This window comes from Thunnus albacares, chromosome 8 (genome assembly GCF_914725855.1).
Source record: "Thunnus albacares chromosome 8, fThuAlb1.1, whole genome shotgun sequence".
Classification (NCBI taxonomy): domain Eukaryota; kingdom Metazoa; phylum Chordata; class Actinopteri; order Scombriformes; family Scombridae; genus Thunnus; species Thunnus albacares.
The window spans coordinates 34745629-34763128 of NC_058113.1; the positions used below are offsets into that span (position 1 = coordinate 34745629).

A 17500-nucleotide genomic window follows, 5' to 3' on the forward strand; every position below is an offset into this window, starting at 1 on the left:
ATAGACAGAGAGAGAGACAGGCAGGTGAACACCTGAGTGCGTGGATGCAGTAAACGGCTCTCGGCATGTTCTTCTTGTCGTAGACGTCTGTAGTTTCAGGTTGGAAGATCTGACGACAACAACAACAACAACAACAACAACATGTGATTAGTTTCTGAACACACACCGATCAGCTGATCAATACTCTGATCTATCAGTAATCACTGACCGCTGGCAGTCCGAGTGTCGTCATGGCGTTCCTCCAGTGGTTGATGTTGTCAGTGTGACGGAACTGAAGACCTACGGCCTGATCAGATCAATACAGCCGATTAGTGATTATTGACAGTTTAACTTTCTGTTACAGATATTATTACTGATCACTGGTTTACACTGGTTCTCCTGGTTTACACTGGTTCTCCTGGTTTACACTGGTTCTCCTGGTTTACACTGATTTACACTCATTTTAACTTGTTAAAGTGCTTAGTCTGGTTGAAACCAGTTGAAACTGGTTCCCCTGGTTTAAACCAGTTTAAGCCAGTTGAAACTGGTTCCCCTGGTTTACAGCGGCTCAAACTGCTTCTCCTGGTCTAAACCAGTTGAAACCAGTTGGTTTAGACTGGGCTCAGTGACCTGGTAGCGCTGCTGGTCCGGGTCAAAGATCTTCTTCAGAGGGACGACGGTGGGAGCGAATCGATGACCCAGTTTAGCCAGAATGACTCCGTTCCTCAGCGCCTCCTCCAGCTCAGTGGGAGCAGGAAGCTCCTCCCCCAGACACGCCTCCATCCACCTGAGGAGGAAAACAACGCTGTGATGTCATAGCCGGGTCGAACTAAAGGACCAGTGTCTGGTTTGTCCGTTCTGAGCTTCTGTACAAACATGGCGGCTCGGTAGAAGAGGAGCTGATCCTTCTGCAGATATAAAGCTTCATTCTAATGTAACGAAAACACAACGATTATTATTTCCAGGTGATTATACAATAATTAAAATATACTGATGAATATTTGATTCCAGTTCTGCCGAGTCTGTTCTGATCGATGCTGTTAAACTCTACAGACTGCTCCTTTAAAGTGCTGAACACATGAAGAGAAGAAGCTGGTTCCTGTTGTTCAGTTTGGAAAAGAGCTTAAAGAAAACAACACTGTTGACATGTTTGTTAAATAATGAACCAGTTCAATGTGGATCTGATGTGAAACTCTGACTGACCTCTTGGCCTCCTCCAACCTGCACAGATACTGATAGGCCACGTTCTGGATCCTCTGCTCATCCATCTGCTCTGCTGTCAGACGCTCATCTGTACAACACACACACACGCACGCACACACACACACACACACACACACACACACACACAGATAGATCACACACACACACACACGCACGCACACACACAGATAGATCACACACACACACACACACACACACACGCACACACGCACACACACACACACACAGATAGATCACACACACATACGCACGCACGCACACACGCACGCACACAGATAGATCACACACACACACACGCACGCACACACGCACGCACACACACACGCACGCACACAGATAGATCACACACACACACACACGCACGCACACACACACACAGAGACAGACACACACAGAGAGACAGACACACACACACAGAGACAGACACACACACACACACACACACACACACACACACACACACACACACACACACACACACACACACACACACACACACACACACACACAGAGAGAGACAGATCACACTTCCAGTCGGAGTAAACAGTCCTCCAGGTATTCAGGTACATGTCATTAAGAACGCTGCAGCATCGTTTTTGGACCAACAGAATATTCAGTCTAATATAACGGAAGAAAAGCTGCTGATTCTTATATTTGAGAAGCTGGAAACATCAAATTTTGGGCATTTTTGTCTGACAAATGACCTAAACGATTAATTGATTATCAAAATAGTTGTGATTAATATTCTGTTGATGAACTAATAGATGAATGGACTGATCATTACTGACTGAACTACAGGTATCAGACAGCTGCAGACATGTTTCACTGAACAACAACTGAACAACAACTGAACAACAACTGAACAACAACAACTCCTGATTACTTATTTTATTTTCCTTGATTTCTGTATTGGTCCAGAGTTTAACAACAGGAAAATATATTTAAACTTTTTTGAGAAGAACTTCTGTAATTGTGGCATAAAAATGTTTTTTTCAAGTGTCTGAGAAAGTCTGAAAATACAACACAGAATGAGATCGATGCCAATATCCAGCCCTGAACACTGTCATATTTCTATTTTTAAAAATGTAATATTTTTTTACAAAAAGTGTAACATTTATTATTTAAAGTGTCATATTTCTATAAAAGTGTCATATTTTAGCACTAAAATGTAAAAAAAAAATCAATCAAAAGTGATCGTTTAAAGTGTTTTGATACATTAACAATACACAACTGACCATTAACTGATTTTGTTAAACTTCCATTAAAAACTTCACATTTTAAGTATCTCAGATGTTCCTTTTATCTTATAAGTTGACAGAAAAACATTGAAAACTTTTGTTCAACTGTCTCCTCATTAAACCATCTTAACTCTTCCTTTTAGAGGCAGCAGTTAAGAGATAAAGACAGAAAGTGCTTCACGTTTACATCACGAGAAAAGATGAAAACATGTTTAAATCAGAGAAATATTTTTATAAAAGTGAAGAAGATCAGAAACTTCAGTTTGACTCACATCGACTCTGAGCAGCTGAATCCGCCATGTTGGCTGTTCGCTCCGTCTCTGCGTCTTCCCGCCGGTTAACTTTCTGTTTCTGCTCTCGGTGAATAAAACTTCCAGAAAAAAGTTCAAAAAGTTTAAATTCAGACCGTAAAAAGTTGTAAAAGAAAGTCGCGTCTCGGTCTGAATCCCATCGACACAAACTGCTGCTATGGGCTGTTTCCTGTTTGAAGTTTGAAAGCTCCCGCCGCTCTCTGATTGGTCTAACGATCAGAAGCCTCTCCTATTGGCTGATACTTCGGCGCGTTGGATTGTGGTCTATGTAGTTTCCTATTACAGTAAAATAAACGTCAAAGATAACGTTTTGTGTGAAAGAACTGCTTCAGAAAACACAAAATGTTAAACTTAATCACCTTAAATTAGTTTGTCGTTCAGTCTGAATTTAATACTGTTTAAACTCCTCGCGATCTCTCCCACGTTACCATAGCAACGGAGTCAAACAACTTTAGCCAGTAGCACTTTTAGCCGCTTCACTCATTAAAGTCAAAAGAATTTTACTTTATAAGAGACAGAGAACAGTTAGTTACACATTCAGGTTACCTGTCAGTTAGGTTAACATTTAACAGCGTGTCTTCATCATCATCATCATCATCATCTTCACCTGGAAACGGTGAGTGTTTGTGTTCACTTTTAGCTAGCAGCAGGTTAGCAGCTAGTTACACTAGTAACCACAGCAGCTGTAGTAATTTAAGTATTAGTAGTACTAGTCGTTTTAAAATTAAAAATAGCTTTAAAATAGCTTTATGTAAAGATAATATCAGCAGTGGTGGAAAGTAACTAAATACATTTACTCAAGTACTGTATTTAAGTACAGTTCTGAGGTACTTGTACTTTACTTGAGTATTTCCATGTGATGCTACTTTCTACATTTCAGAGGGAAATATTGTACTTTCTACTCCACTACATTTATTTGACAGCTTTAGTTACTTTTCAGATGAAGATTTGACACAATGGATAATATAACAAGCTTTTAAAATACAACACATTGTTAAAGATGAAACCAGTGGTTTCCAACCTTTTTGTCTTTTGACGTCTTACAAAAAGCAGTGTGTAGTCGGGGTCACATTTCACATGTCTATGAGTTGTTAACAGCTCCACCAAATAGTGATTTTTCCCTCTAAACTTCTCACATGCTTTCATTTCAATAAATGTTCAAATGATCCAATATTTCAACAAAAATCAAAGATTAGAGAAAAAGTCCAAAAACTGAAAACAGATTTGTGTATCAGAACTTTGTTTTTTCTTCTTTCCTCTCCCATTAATCATCTCACCACCCCTCAGATTTATCTGCTGACCCTTTGGAGGGGCCCGACCCCTAGGTTGGGAACCACTGGACTAAACTAGCTAACTGTATATAAAGTAGTGTAAACTAGCTCCACCTCCAGCAGCTACAACAGTAACATGCTGCTCTAACACTGATGCTTCACTATTAATAATCTAATGATGTCATATATAATAATATATCAGTCAGAGGGACCAAACCACTACTTTTACTGCAATACTTTAACTACATCAAGCTCATAATACTTATGTACTTTTACTGCAATACTTTAACTACATCAAGCTCATAATACTTATGTACTTTTACTGCAATACTTTAACTACATCAAGCTCATAATACTTATGTACTTTTACTGCAATACTTTAACTACATCAAGCTCATAATACTTATGTACTTTTACTGCAATACTTTAACTACATCAAGCTCATAATACTTATGTACTTTTACTGCAATACTTTAACTACATCAAGCTCATAATATTTATGTACTTTTACTACAGGAGGATTTTTCATGCAGGACTTTTACTTGTAACGGAGTATTTTTACTTTGCTGTGTTGGTACTTTTACTGCAGTAAAGGATCTGAGTTCTTCTTCATCTCCTGCACATGAATATGTCAACATGTTTTTCTAAACTGGTCATGTGTTCGTGTCTCCAGCAGAGGGAGCTGTTAACTCAAACTTTAGCTCCACTAACTGAGACGTTGGTCTCCTGCAGAGCATCACTTCACTTCTTCCTGACCTTCACTGGGCCATTTAGTAGCGGCTCTTCATCTCACATGGTCTTCATCAGCAGATTGAATAATACTGAACTGTTGTTTTGTCAGTGTATCATCTTTATATTTCATGATATAAACATCTGAAATAGTTGGATTTAACTATTTAAAGTTTACTGTTGGTCAGACTCGACTCTGGACACCAAAGTTTTATCTTTATATTTAACATTTCAAGAAATAAATCACTAATCAATCAAAACAATCTATTGATTGATTGTTAACGACAGGTCTTTTTATCATCTCTGTCTCTTCAGACGGCGTCCAGGTTGAGTCGTCCTGCAGGTCCAACATGGCGTCTGATGCGAGCCCTGCAGGTGAGGAGGAGCAGGTGAGGAGGAAGAGGAGGAAGAGGAGGGAGGGGAGGAGGAAGGCTGCGGATGTCTCTGAGGATCAGACGGCAGACATCGAGGAGTTAACGTGTCGGGGACACCGAGCTCTGCAGGAGGGACGGACAGAAGACGCTCTGAGCTGCTTCAAGGACGCTCTGAAGGCTGCAGAGGAGGTGAGACACCTGAGGTCAAAGGTCAAAGAGATCAAGTTGATGCTGCAGGGAACCAATCAGAAACAACAACATACATGTCATTATGTCATTCATTTCCCATCATGCTCTGCTCTGATGTCAGCTGCAGGACTCTCGGGTCCTGGCGGTCTGCTCCTTTAATCTGGGTGCAGCCTACGTGGAGGCGGGCAGACCTCAGAAGGGTCTGGACTTCCTACGGAGAGCTCAGCCCGGTCCGAAGGCCCAGCGCCTCCCGGACCTCCAGTTCAACCTGGCCTTGGCCCACAATGCACTGGGGCAGAGCCGAGAGGCTGCCGCCTGTTTCCTGCAGGCTGCTCAGCTGTACAGGTCGCAGGGAGACGGAGGCAGCGAAGGAGACGCCTGCATGGAGATGAGCCGCTGCTACAGCCGAGACCAGGTCAGAACCTGAAACTGACTCTGAATGTGCCAGGTGTCTGTCTGTGTGGTTGTTTGTATATCGTGGAGGAAACACTGGAATATCTTTACTGGTTTCCAGTTAAAAACTCCTTATTGATCTTCTACTGGTCCTTTATGCAGCCCCTCAGTTCAGCCTCTGTCTGAAACAGGCCGTTTTAGCTCCTGTCTCTTTAAGGCCCCGCCTCCTGATGAGCCCACTCTGTTCTGATTGGTCAGCTTCAGGAAGCTTCCTCCGGCTCCGGAGGCTACGTAAACAAACTATAGTAGCAGGATTTCACTTCTTTTTCTCCTTCTTTACTCCAAATGTCAACTTCTCAAATCCATCCGTACATGTTGGAGCTGAACAACACATGGAAACACCTTAGCAACCACCTTAGCAACCAGTGTTACAAATTAAACAACGTGTTTGTGTGTGTGTGTGTGTTTGTGTGTGTGTGTGTGTGTGTGTGTGTGTGTGTGTGTGCGTGCGTGTGTGTGTGTGTGTGTGTGCGTGTGTGTGCGTGCGTGCGTGTGTGTGTAGGACTGGTCTCTGGCGGTTCAGGGTTTCCTGCGGGCGGCTGAGAGCTACAGAGTGGCAGCCATGTTGGATTCTGCAGCCAGCGCCCTCAAAGAGGCAGGAAGACACATGATCCAATCAGATCAGTTCAGCCAGGGTGACATCATTGGCGTGCTGACAGAGTGTCTGACTTTGACGGACAGCGTCACTGATCCAAGGACTTTGGGTAATCACCTTTAATGAACCAATAACCTGATTGATTGACTGATTGATTGATTGATTGATTGATGACTCACTCTGCTGCCGTGCAGGTGAGCTGTACCTGTCAGTGGGCGTGTCTTACTGCCGGCTCAGGTGCTTCAAGGAGGCGGTGGCGTGTTTCCAGCAGGCTCTGGGCCCCGCCTCTCAGCGGCCCCCACTGCTGGCCAACGTGCTGCACAACCTGGGGGCCGCCCTCAACTCTGTGGGCCGCTTCACTGCTGCGGCGAGCTACCACAGGCTAGCTGCCGGACTCTACGGTGAGATCAATCACATGATCAATCACACTGTCCTACTCCGCCAATCAGAACACTGCTCAGCTGCAGGTCGACAGAGGAGGAAGCCGTAGCTGTGTGTGTTCAGATATTCAGGCTGCATTCCAGAAATGTAGCATATAGCATGTAGCATATAACATGTAGCATGTAGCATATAGCATGTAGCATATAGCATGTGACATATAGCATGTAGCATATAACATGTAGCATGTAGCATGTGACATATAGCATGTAGCATATAACATGTAGCATGTAGCATGTGACATATAGCATGTAGCATGTACCATATAGCATATAACATGTAGCATATAGCATGTAGCATGTAGCATATAGCATGTAGCATGCAAACAAAAGCAGAATCTGCAGTTTGCCAAAAATACCCGGAAAAGAACCAGATATTTATCAGTCAGGTGGTGTGTGTGTGTGTGTGTGTGTGTTTGTGTGTGTGTGTGTGTGTGTTTGTGTGTGTGTGTGTGTGTGTGTGTTTGTGTGTGTGTGTGTGTGTGTGTGTGTGTGTGTGTGTGTGTGTGTGTGTGTGTGTGTGTGGTGTATGTAGGCTCTCTGGGTTGCCGTGGCGACCAGGCTCGGTGTTTCAGTAACTTGGCGTTTGCCTGCAGTCAGCTGGGTGAGGAGGAGGAGGCAGCAGAGAGCTTCATCCACGCTCTGCAGGGCTTCAGAGACACCGGTACCTGATCATCATCATCATCACACCTCCACCTGTTCTGCTGTTTCACTGACAGAATAAATCTAATCGCAACAATAATAAATAACAAACAAAAACCCGCCTCTGGACAACTGCAGTAACTGAAATATTGTCATTCCCTAGATCAGTGGTTTCCAACGTGAGGGTCAGGACCCCACAAAGGGTCGCGGGTTAATCTAAGGGGTCATGAGATGATGGGACAGGACAACAGAAAAAAACATTTCTGTCACACAATTTTCTTTTTTTTCAAGCTTTCCTCCATTTTTTACTTTATTTATCATGAAAACTGTGTTTTATCTTCTCAAGTTATTCAAATAAAACAAAATAACTGGTAGACGTTGTGACGAGGGGTCCGATGTAGACCGCTTTATTTTAAGGGAACCACAGCTCTAGATATAGCAGTATGTTAAACTACAATTATAAGAACATATGTACAGATACGCTTATTTATAATAACTAAAAGAAAAAAGAAAGCAAAACATTTCAGTCACAATCAAGTCTGTCTGAGAGTCCAGTAGTCAGGAGGAATGATTTCTAAAGAATGATCCTTTGATTGAATAACACAAATACTGACTGTTTGTTAATGTTTAATAATGATTATTGATCCACAGCTGCTGGAACTCCAGGACACCAACAGCACAGGTCACAGTTTTCATCAGACAGACAGGAAGATGATTCACTGTGACATTAAAAGCAAAAACACTGAAATATTCAGCAGGAGGTGAACGACGGTACAACTGTAACTGTAACTGTCAGTTTGATTTGTGTTCACTCAGTCTGTGTCTCTGCAGACGACCACAGCGCTCAGGTGCAGGTGTGTGAGTCGTTAGCAGACTGTTACCTGAAGCAGAGGAAGCAGCAGAAAGCTATTCAGCTCTATAAGCAGGCTCTGACTGCTCTGTCTCACTGCAAGGTAACAACTCAGCTCACTGTCTGATTCATCTGGGTTTGTTTATTTGTTTTTTGATCAGGCTTGTTGTGCTCACACAGTTCTCCTGCAGAGGAAACGATTATTAACATTATTATTATTCACAGTGTTTATTTCCACTAAACCCGATCAGATGTCAAACCTCCGCTAACATCACTCTAACTAACGTTTCAGGAGAGTTCTGGTTCTGTTCGGGATCGTCTGGTGGAGCGTCTGACTGCAGCTCTGCACCAGAGTCTGACTGTCAGTCTGCAGGTCTGATCACATGACCCACAACACCACATCACACCTGCATCCATTCACATCACACCTGCATCCAACCACAACACCACATCACACCTGCATCCAACCACAACACCACATCACACCTGCATCCAACCACATCACACCTGCATCCAACCACATCACACCTGCATCCAACCACATCACACCTGCATCCAACCACAACACCACATCACACCTGCATCCAACCACATCACACCTGCATCCAACCACATCACACCTGCATCCAACCACAACACCACATCACACCTGCATCCAACAACATCACACCTGCATCCAACCACAACACCACATCACACCTGCATCCAACCACAACACCACATCACACCTGCATCCAACCACATCACACCTGCATCCAACCACAACACCACATCACACCTGCATCCATTCACATCACACCTGCATCCAACCACATCACACCTGCATCCAACCACATCACACCCGCATCCAACCACATCACACCCGCATCCAACCACATCACACCTGCATCCAACCACAACACCACATCACACCTGCATCCATTCACATCACACCTGCATCCAACCACATCACACCTGCATCCAACCACATCACACCCGCATCCAACCACATCACACCCGCATCCAACCACATCACACCTGCATCCAACCACATCACACCTGCATCCAACCACATCACACCTGCATCCATTCACATCACACCTGCATCCAACCACAACACCACATCACACCTGCATCCAACCACATCACACCTGCATCCAACCACATCACACCTGCATCCAACCACAACACACCTGCATCTATTCACATCACACCTGCATCCATTCACATCACACCTGCATCCAACCACAACACCACATCACACCTGCATCCAACCACATCACACCTGCATCCAACCACAACACCACATCACACCTGCATCCAACCACAACACCACATCACACCTGCATCCAACCACATCACACCTGCATCCAACCACAACACCACATCACACCTGCATCCAACCACAACACCACATCACACCTGCATCCAACCACAACACCACATCACACCTGCATCCAACCACATCACACCTGCATCCAACCACAACACCACATCACACCTGCATCCAACCACATCACACCTGCACCCAACCACATCACACCTGCATCCATCCACAACACCACATCACACCTGCATCCAACCACATCACACCTGCATCCAAACACATCACACCTGCATCCAACCACATCACACCTGCATCCAACCACATCACACCTGCATCCAACCACATCACACCTGCATCCAACCACATCACACCTGCATCCAAACACATCACACCTGCATCCAAACACATCACACCTGCATCCAACCACATCACACCTGCATCCATCCACATCACACCTGCATCCAACCACAACACCACATCACACCTGCATCCAACCACAACACCACAACACACCTGCACCCAACCACATCACACCTGCATCCAACCACAACACCACATCACACCTGCACCCAACCACATCACACCTGCATCCATCCACAACACCACATCACACCTGCATCCAACCACATCACACCTGCATCCATCCACAACACCACATCACACCTGCATCCAACCACATCACACCTGCATCCAACCAAAACACCACATCACACCTGCATCCATTCACATCACACCTGCATCCATTCACATCACACCTGCATCCAACCACAACACCACATCACACCTGCATCCAACCACATCACACCTGCATCCAACCACATCACACCTGCATCCATTCACATCACACCTGCATCCAACCACAACACCACATCACACCTGCATCCAACCACAACACACCTGCATCCAACCAAAACACCACATCACACCTGCATCCAACCACAACACACCTGCATCCAACCAAAACACCACATCACACCTGCATCTATTCACATCACACCTGCATCCATTCACATCACACCTGCATCCAACCACAACACCACATCACACCTGCATCCAACCACATCACACCTGCATCCAACCACATCACACCTGCATCCAAACACATCACACCTGCATCCAACCACATCACACCTGCATCCATCCACATCACACCTGCATCCAACCACAACACCACATCACACCTGCATCCAACCACATCACACCTGCATCCAACCACATCACACCTGCATCCAACCACATCACACCTGCATCCAACACATTATTTTAACTAATCACCTGTTCCTTTTTATTCAATCACACAGAGGCCACGCCCACTCAGGCCACACCCACACAGCCCACCTGTCAGACAGCATGGCAGGTAACAGCCAATCAGCTCTGACATTGAGATGAGACTCACCTGAGCCAGATCATTATGATGATAATTGATTGATTTTGTTATTAATCAGTAATCATGTTTCTGCTCTGCCCTCCACACAGGAAGTCTGACATCACACAGAGTCCAGGTAGAGCGTCCAATCAGCAACCAGACAGGAGGAGGGGGGAGGAGCCAGGTGAGTTACACAACATGGTGCTGTTTATGTTAATAAGAAACTAAAACAACAACCAGATGTTGTGTTGCCATGGTAACAGATGTTTGGGGTGTGAAACACTAACAGTCAGTGTGTGAACAGAACAGGAAGCAGCGGAGCATTGTGGGTCAGCAGGGGGCGGAGCCACTGAAGGACCAGAGTACACAGCACCTGAACTGCACAGGTAACACACACACACACACACACACACACACAGACACACACACACACACACACACAGACACACACACACACACACACACACACACATACGGGTTTTTATCACATGCCGGGGACCAATGACTGGCAGCAGCCTGATGGGATCCACCCTTTCTGAAGGGTCTAGAAACATAATTTTAACTGCTAAAATCATCATAAATTTTTCTGAACATGAAAATCACTTGAAACTTCAATAACTCTCAAAAAAATTTTAAACCTGAATTTTGACCCTTCAGGGGACTCATCATGTTAAGTCAGGAATTTACCTCCCATGGGGACATCATGTTATGTCTATTAATATACAATCAACACCACTGTTAAACACAGCACAGTTCATGACAAGCATTTAATTAACTAATCTTGGGCTGAAACCTTAATATTAGATTACATAAAGAAGAAAAAACCAGACTGAGTTTCTAAAATGCTGTTGCTCAGAGGAAAACAAGGCCTACTGTACAAAAGGGAAAGACAAATTATGCTCAAATTTACAAAAACCTTTTATTCAAAATGGCCTTTGAATTCATTTAAAACATCCACCCCGTTACATCCTACAAGCCTCACTCTGCCGCCATTTTAAGTTTATGTCACGAGAAGTACAACTTTGGAACTCAAACAAGCACAACAAAAACTCTGTTTCTCTATATTTCTCTCCATGCCAGTAGGGGTCCACATGATCAATGATTCGCTCATTAAAGCAGTGATTTAGATCCATGAAGTCTGTCGGAGATCCATTACACATATTTGGCGAAACAGCATAATCTGGTGTATCAGTGGACTGCTTTTGTACTGGAACAAGTGCAGAAAGAAACACATGTATCCACACATTTAAGAACGTGAAAGAACTGCAGTCTTCTCAGTTAATTTTTCTTGCACTTTCATGCTGAATCTCAGTGATACGGGTTTTAACATAGTACTTTACCGCCATCCAGCTTCGTTTTTTAAGTGCTTTTGGTGAAGCTGTAATGCAGGCAACACAATCCAACATTCCTGGTACTGTACCAGCTCCTATGAAGGCCATTAGTGTCTTTTCCACAGCCTGTACCTCTTCAGGTGACCAGCCCCTCCTTTTTGAGGTTTCTAAGGAAGAAGACAGAAAATGAAAAACAATCAGGGGGGTAGACCAGTGATCTATGAACAGACTGTGCAGCTCTTAAGGTTGGGAGAATCTTGGAGTTGTTTGAATTTGATATATTCAGCTGTGGAAATCCTGTTTACAAGGTCAGCTGTTCAGTGTCTAACAGGAAAATAAACACACCTTTGTTCAATTAAAGTTGAGACTGAGTAGCTTATTTTAAGCGTGTGTGACAAATTAAACTGCGTTGTAAAGACAGGTAACTAACAAATGCCCAGAGTGCATTTAGTGTGTGAAATACCTGTTTTAGGGTCGTCGCTGTCAGACTCAGCAGTTTTCTGTCTCCTCTTCAGTCTTGAGGATCCTGTTAAAATCATGAATGATGAATATATTAATAAAATAAATTGACATCTAACAGACAACACATCTTAACTGTTTGAATGAAAGCCATAAAGCATTTTGAAAGCCAAAATGCTTTATAGATGAACAGTTTTGTAAACATTAATAACTTCCAAGTGTGACGTTAGCATGCGGTGACTTTCATATATCATGTTCCTGAGAGACGTACTTTCTGAAGCAATAAATGGATGTTTGAAAGTAATAACCATTTATATAAATTCAAACAACCCAACCCATTTACACAGTTATATGAAGTAAAAAGTTTTACTTATTAGCCTCTGTATGTTTATTTGTTCCAGTATGAAGGCTGGTGGTGTATCGTCATTGAGTATGACAATCATACAAACTAATTACATATTTATAAAATTAAAGCAAACAATTTATATGTTTAGAGTATTGACAACATTTTTAAAAAATGAGGTTAAACTAATGTGAACATATTTCACTGCATTTAGTTTGACACATACCTGTTTTAGGGTCACCGCTGTTAGACTCAGCTCGCCATCTTCTCTTAGATCTTGAGGATCCTGTTAAAACATTAATACAATAAATTAACAGCTAACTGGCAACACACCTTCACTGTTTGAATCAAAGCCATCTAAAGCACTTAAAAACATAAACTTATTGCTTTCTTACAATTACATTCATACAATCAGCAGATGCTTTTATCCAAAATGCCTGACACATCTGGAGGTGCAGCAGGCTTTATACTTACCAACTACCACTTCTATAGCGCAGGTCTGATTTTCAGTCGCCTCTGATCCATCAGACACCTTGGACGTCCGTTCAAGGTATTCTAAGGTGAGCTGTAAAAGAAAAATACAAGAAGCTGCACACTCACTACAGTAATTTTCTAATTACCTGGAAGGATATTTGCATTTTAACTGGCTAGTAACAATAACAGGGTGAACAGGTGTCTGACACCAAACTCTAGGAAATTGCAAGTACCTCAGATGAAACCTCTGATGCTGATGATGATGATGGTAGTGATGATAGTGATGATAGTGTTACTACTGATGATATAAATGATGATAGTGATGAAGTCTCCTCCTCCTGGTTTGGACCTCCTGCAGGCTAAACAACATAGACAAACAATACTTATTATCATTTCTCCAGAACATGAGGTTCCTGAAGAACATATGGTGTTGTTATGTATGGTATATGTGGTACAGCAAACTTGTCAGGCCATGCAACCCAATTCAGCATCTTAGAATGCATTGCATACATGTGATTGTTTAAGAAAAGAAAGACACATATATTGTGTCACACATAAAAGCACAGATGGCTTTACTTTATTGCTACTTAACATTGGATATAGTTTGTCAACATTTAAAACTGTATCGATCATTCTGGCTCTCCTCTCCCCCTCAGCTCTCTCTAATCCTTGTCTATTAACTGTGAACTGGTCTGCTAGCATCAAGCAGAGCATGAGAAGGTGCACAAAGGAGGCAACTATCACAGTGAGCTAATTAAATATTCAAAGTAGATCAGAGTCAGAAAACTCTTCTCCCTTGTTAAAATCAGCACTGTCACAACATTTTCCCCATTTCATGTGAAGATCAAAATGTGGCAGTGTTGAAGAAACAGTTTGTGGTCTGTGCACCTGCAAACAATCAACATGCTATCACACAATATATTAACTTATCTAAGCCATCACTACTAACGTGCTAGTAAAAATGAATTAAAGATCATTTTTATGTGCTACTGCAATTGCTGCACTGATAATTGCCCAAACAACTTAAGTTGATGATTTAACTTTAATTTAGTTTTTAATGTAAATTTTTATTTTGTTTCATAGAAAAATTAAAGTTATAATATTGAACTGAATTTGCTGTATTACTCACAGAATTTAAGCACGGTGTGCTTCCATCAAACGTTTTTAGGAAGGAAGGTATATAGAATTTAGGAAAAGAGATTTATATTAATCTATAACAAAACAGGCATAAAAGCCAGTGTGAAGTAAACTGTTAGGAGGCCTGTCATATGGGACAACCTAAATCAGCACTTGTTTGACACTTACCAAACTCTTGGAAGCTGTGTGTAGCTCAGATGAAACTTCTGGTGGTGATGAGGTATTCCCCCCTTTTTCCAGTCTTCTTGAGGGCTGTAACAGACACATTTATTGTATAAAGCTATAGCTGAAGAGCCAGAGCACTGTACTCCTAAACACATCTTTTATTAAATTAAAAACTAAAAAATGTAAGAGGCCACATTTAAGAGAAAGATCAGAGTCTCTGCCATTAAAATATAGGGATTACATCTATCAAGTCACAGCATATGTACTATTCATGCAGTTTCTTGTAGTTAGCAATAATTAGCAGTGTCAATATATACCTCCAAACATTATTTGGACAGCTACATTCTTTTCCAGTTTTGTTATAATCTCAATCATGAACTAAGTAGACAAAAAGAAAGAAAAAATCATACTAAACTACCAGAATGATCTTCAGTACATATTATGATGTTTATTATGATGTTTAAATTATCTAAACTTTGATATTGTATATATTGTATCAAATTTGAAAGCATTACCTGTGTTTGGTGATTTATGTACTCCATGTACTTGCATAAGCATTTATCATGATGCTCCCTGAGTGTTTGTAAGCGTGCCTTCAGCCTGGTGGATTGTGCACTCTGTCTGCAGGAGGTTAAATACAATTAAAATAACATTTTCTAACTACAGTACAATTGCTGCTTGTTTAGGTGTATAAAGCCTTTAGGCCTGTAGTTAAATTAAGAACTTACTCTAGTAAATTACTCAACATTGGAAGCTAACTCTAGCTACTGATGGCTGTAACAGGTGAAAATGTTCATTAAACATTCCTCTTTCCTCTCCTCAGCCTCACTGTCCTTCCACACTGCTGAATATTACAGTAATACAGTATCTGAGGCCAGCCAAGTAAAAATAAGTGGCAAAAAGATAGTAACCAGTCAATAACCTGAAAAAACCTAAAATATCAGCTCAAAATTTTACTGACAGAATTATATTTAGCAAACTAACAAAAAATTACCTTTTGGCTGCAAACTCATTAGCTACAGAGCTTAGCCTAATTAATAATAACTAAAAGTTTCATGTACTTACTTAGTTTCCATTAGTTCTCCTCTCTTCGGCCATCAGCCATCCGTTGTCTCTGTGTGTCTGTGCTGCTGCTGTCTGTGCTGCTGCGCCTGTTCCTACTGACTGTCAGCAGCTCAAACCGTGTGACCGGGGCGGGTGGGGGATGGGCATAGGTAAGATGGGGACCGCAAAAGTCAGGAAAGGTGTGTTCCTCCCTCACCTCTTTGATTCAGTGTGGAAATTTTATCATTGCATTGCTGAACTCCTGTTTCACAAAAATATTATTGCATCCAAAAGTAAAATATTTTAATATGTTTTAATATCCTAACTTCTAAATTAATATTACAAATTTTTACTGATAATATCATGACTGCCATGCTTGCATGTATTAATATACATTTTATAACCATTGTTCTGTCTTTTCTAATGTATCTAAAAAGGCTCATATTCTAAAGATCTTTGTGCTTACTTCATGCAAAAAGGAAGATATTTAAATTAATTGAAATTAAATTAACATAAAATATGAGAATTGTATAATTAAATTTGTAGTTATTACTACTAGTAAAGTAATATTACTAGTAGTCTGAAAGTTGAGTACTTGAACCAGTAGTAGCTTAAGTAGCTAAAATACAGCAGTAATTACATTAATACTACTACTATACTAGTAGTAGTAGTAGTACATACATTAGCATTAGAAACAGCATTAGAATTAGTAACAGCTATATTCTATAAAATGAGTACATACAGCCACAAATTCCACTTTGGTTATCCTCAAAGATTTATACAGGCTGGCACAAGTTACAGTCTCTCCTGCATGGTTGCCACTAATACCATATATTCTGCCTCGCAAAAGACAATGCCACTGTGTACTGTGTCTTACTTGCAGGAAATTATCGGATTGTTTTTGTTGGACCAAAACACCATTCAGATATGCTTCTTCTGTAGTTTTGGGCTACACTAATTAGAGCCTCAGTTTGTATAAATATCACAACACAGCTAACTGTATCCTCAATTTGTATGAATATCAGTACATTGCTTCTAACTGTAGCCTCAGTTAGTATGAATATCACAACACAGCTAACTGTATCCTCAATTTGTATGAATATCAGTACATTGCTTCTAACTGTAGCCTCAGTTTGTATGAATATCAGTACATTGTTTCTAACTGTGGCCTCAGTTAGTATGAATATCACAACACAGCTAACTGTAGCCTCAGTTTGTATGAATATCAGTACACAGCTAACTGTAGCCTCAGTTTGTATGAATATCACAACACAGCTAACTGTAGCCTCAGTTTGTATAAATATCAGTACATTGTTTCTAACTGTAGCCTCAGTTTGTATGAATATTAGTACACAGCTAACTGTAGCCTCAGTTTGTATAAATATCAGTACATTGTTTCTAACTGTAGCCTCAGTTTGTATGAATATCAGTACATTGTTTCTAACTGTAGCCTCAGTTTGTATAAATATCAGTACATTGTTTCTAACTGTAGCCTCAGTTTGTATAAATATCAGTACATTGTGTCTAACTGTAGCCTCAGTTTGTATGAATATCAGTACATTGTTTCTAACTGTAGCCTCAGT

At 41.6% G+C, this 17500-nt stretch overlaps 2 protein-coding genes across 9 annotated transcripts in view; one reads left to right on the forward strand and one right to left on the reverse strand.

Moving 5' to 3' along the window:
• iqgap3 (IQ motif containing GTPase activating protein 3) overlaps positions 1–2963 on the reverse strand; it is a 23833-nt gene extending 20870 nt beyond the window's left edge. Inside the window, exons 1-5 of one of the 2 annotated variants that reach the window (XM_044359425.1) lie at positions 2714–2963; positions 1183–1270; positions 610–766; positions 209–286; positions 33–109 (exon numbers count right to left, since the gene is read on the reverse strand). In XM_044359425.1, coding sequence (XP_044215360.1) covers positions 33–109; positions 209–286; positions 610–766; positions 1183–1270; positions 2714–2741 — 428 coding nt within the window. In that variant the 5' untranslated portion in view covers positions 2742–2963. The remainder of the gene's footprint in view (positions 1–32; positions 110–208; positions 287–609; positions 767–1182; positions 1271–2713) is intronic. The other variant, XM_044359424.1, reaches the window with a different exon arrangement.
• Positions 2964–3084: 121 nt separating this feature from the next.
• LOC122987526 (tetratricopeptide repeat protein 24) overlaps positions 3085–17500 on the forward strand; it is a 16786-nt gene continuing 2370 nt past the window's right edge. For 2 of the 7 annotated variants that reach the window (XR_006404513.1, XR_006404512.1), the window contains exons 1-11: positions 4761–4859; positions 5068–5315; positions 5437–5730; positions 6271–6472; positions 6558–6764; positions 7336–7464; positions 8259–8395; positions 8585–8665; positions 10900–10955; positions 11075–11148; positions 11274–11350. Coding sequence is in view for 5 of the 7 variants with exons in the window: in XM_044359433.1 (XP_044215368.1) it covers positions 4817–4859; positions 5068–5315; positions 5437–5730; positions 6271–6472; positions 6558–6764; positions 7336–7464; positions 8259–8395; positions 8585–8665; positions 10900–10955; positions 11075–11148; positions 11269–11350 (1553 nt within the window). In the remaining 2 variants the exon portion in view is untranslated. Of the gene's footprint in view, positions 3369–4760; positions 4860–5067; positions 5316–5436; positions 5731–6270; positions 6473–6557; positions 6765–7335; positions 7465–8258; positions 8396–8584; positions 8666–10899; positions 10956–11074; positions 11149–11268; positions 11351–17500 lie in introns of those variants that run through there. The other 5 variants (XM_044359433.1, XM_044359436.1, XM_044359437.1 and 2 more) reach the window with 4 other exon arrangements.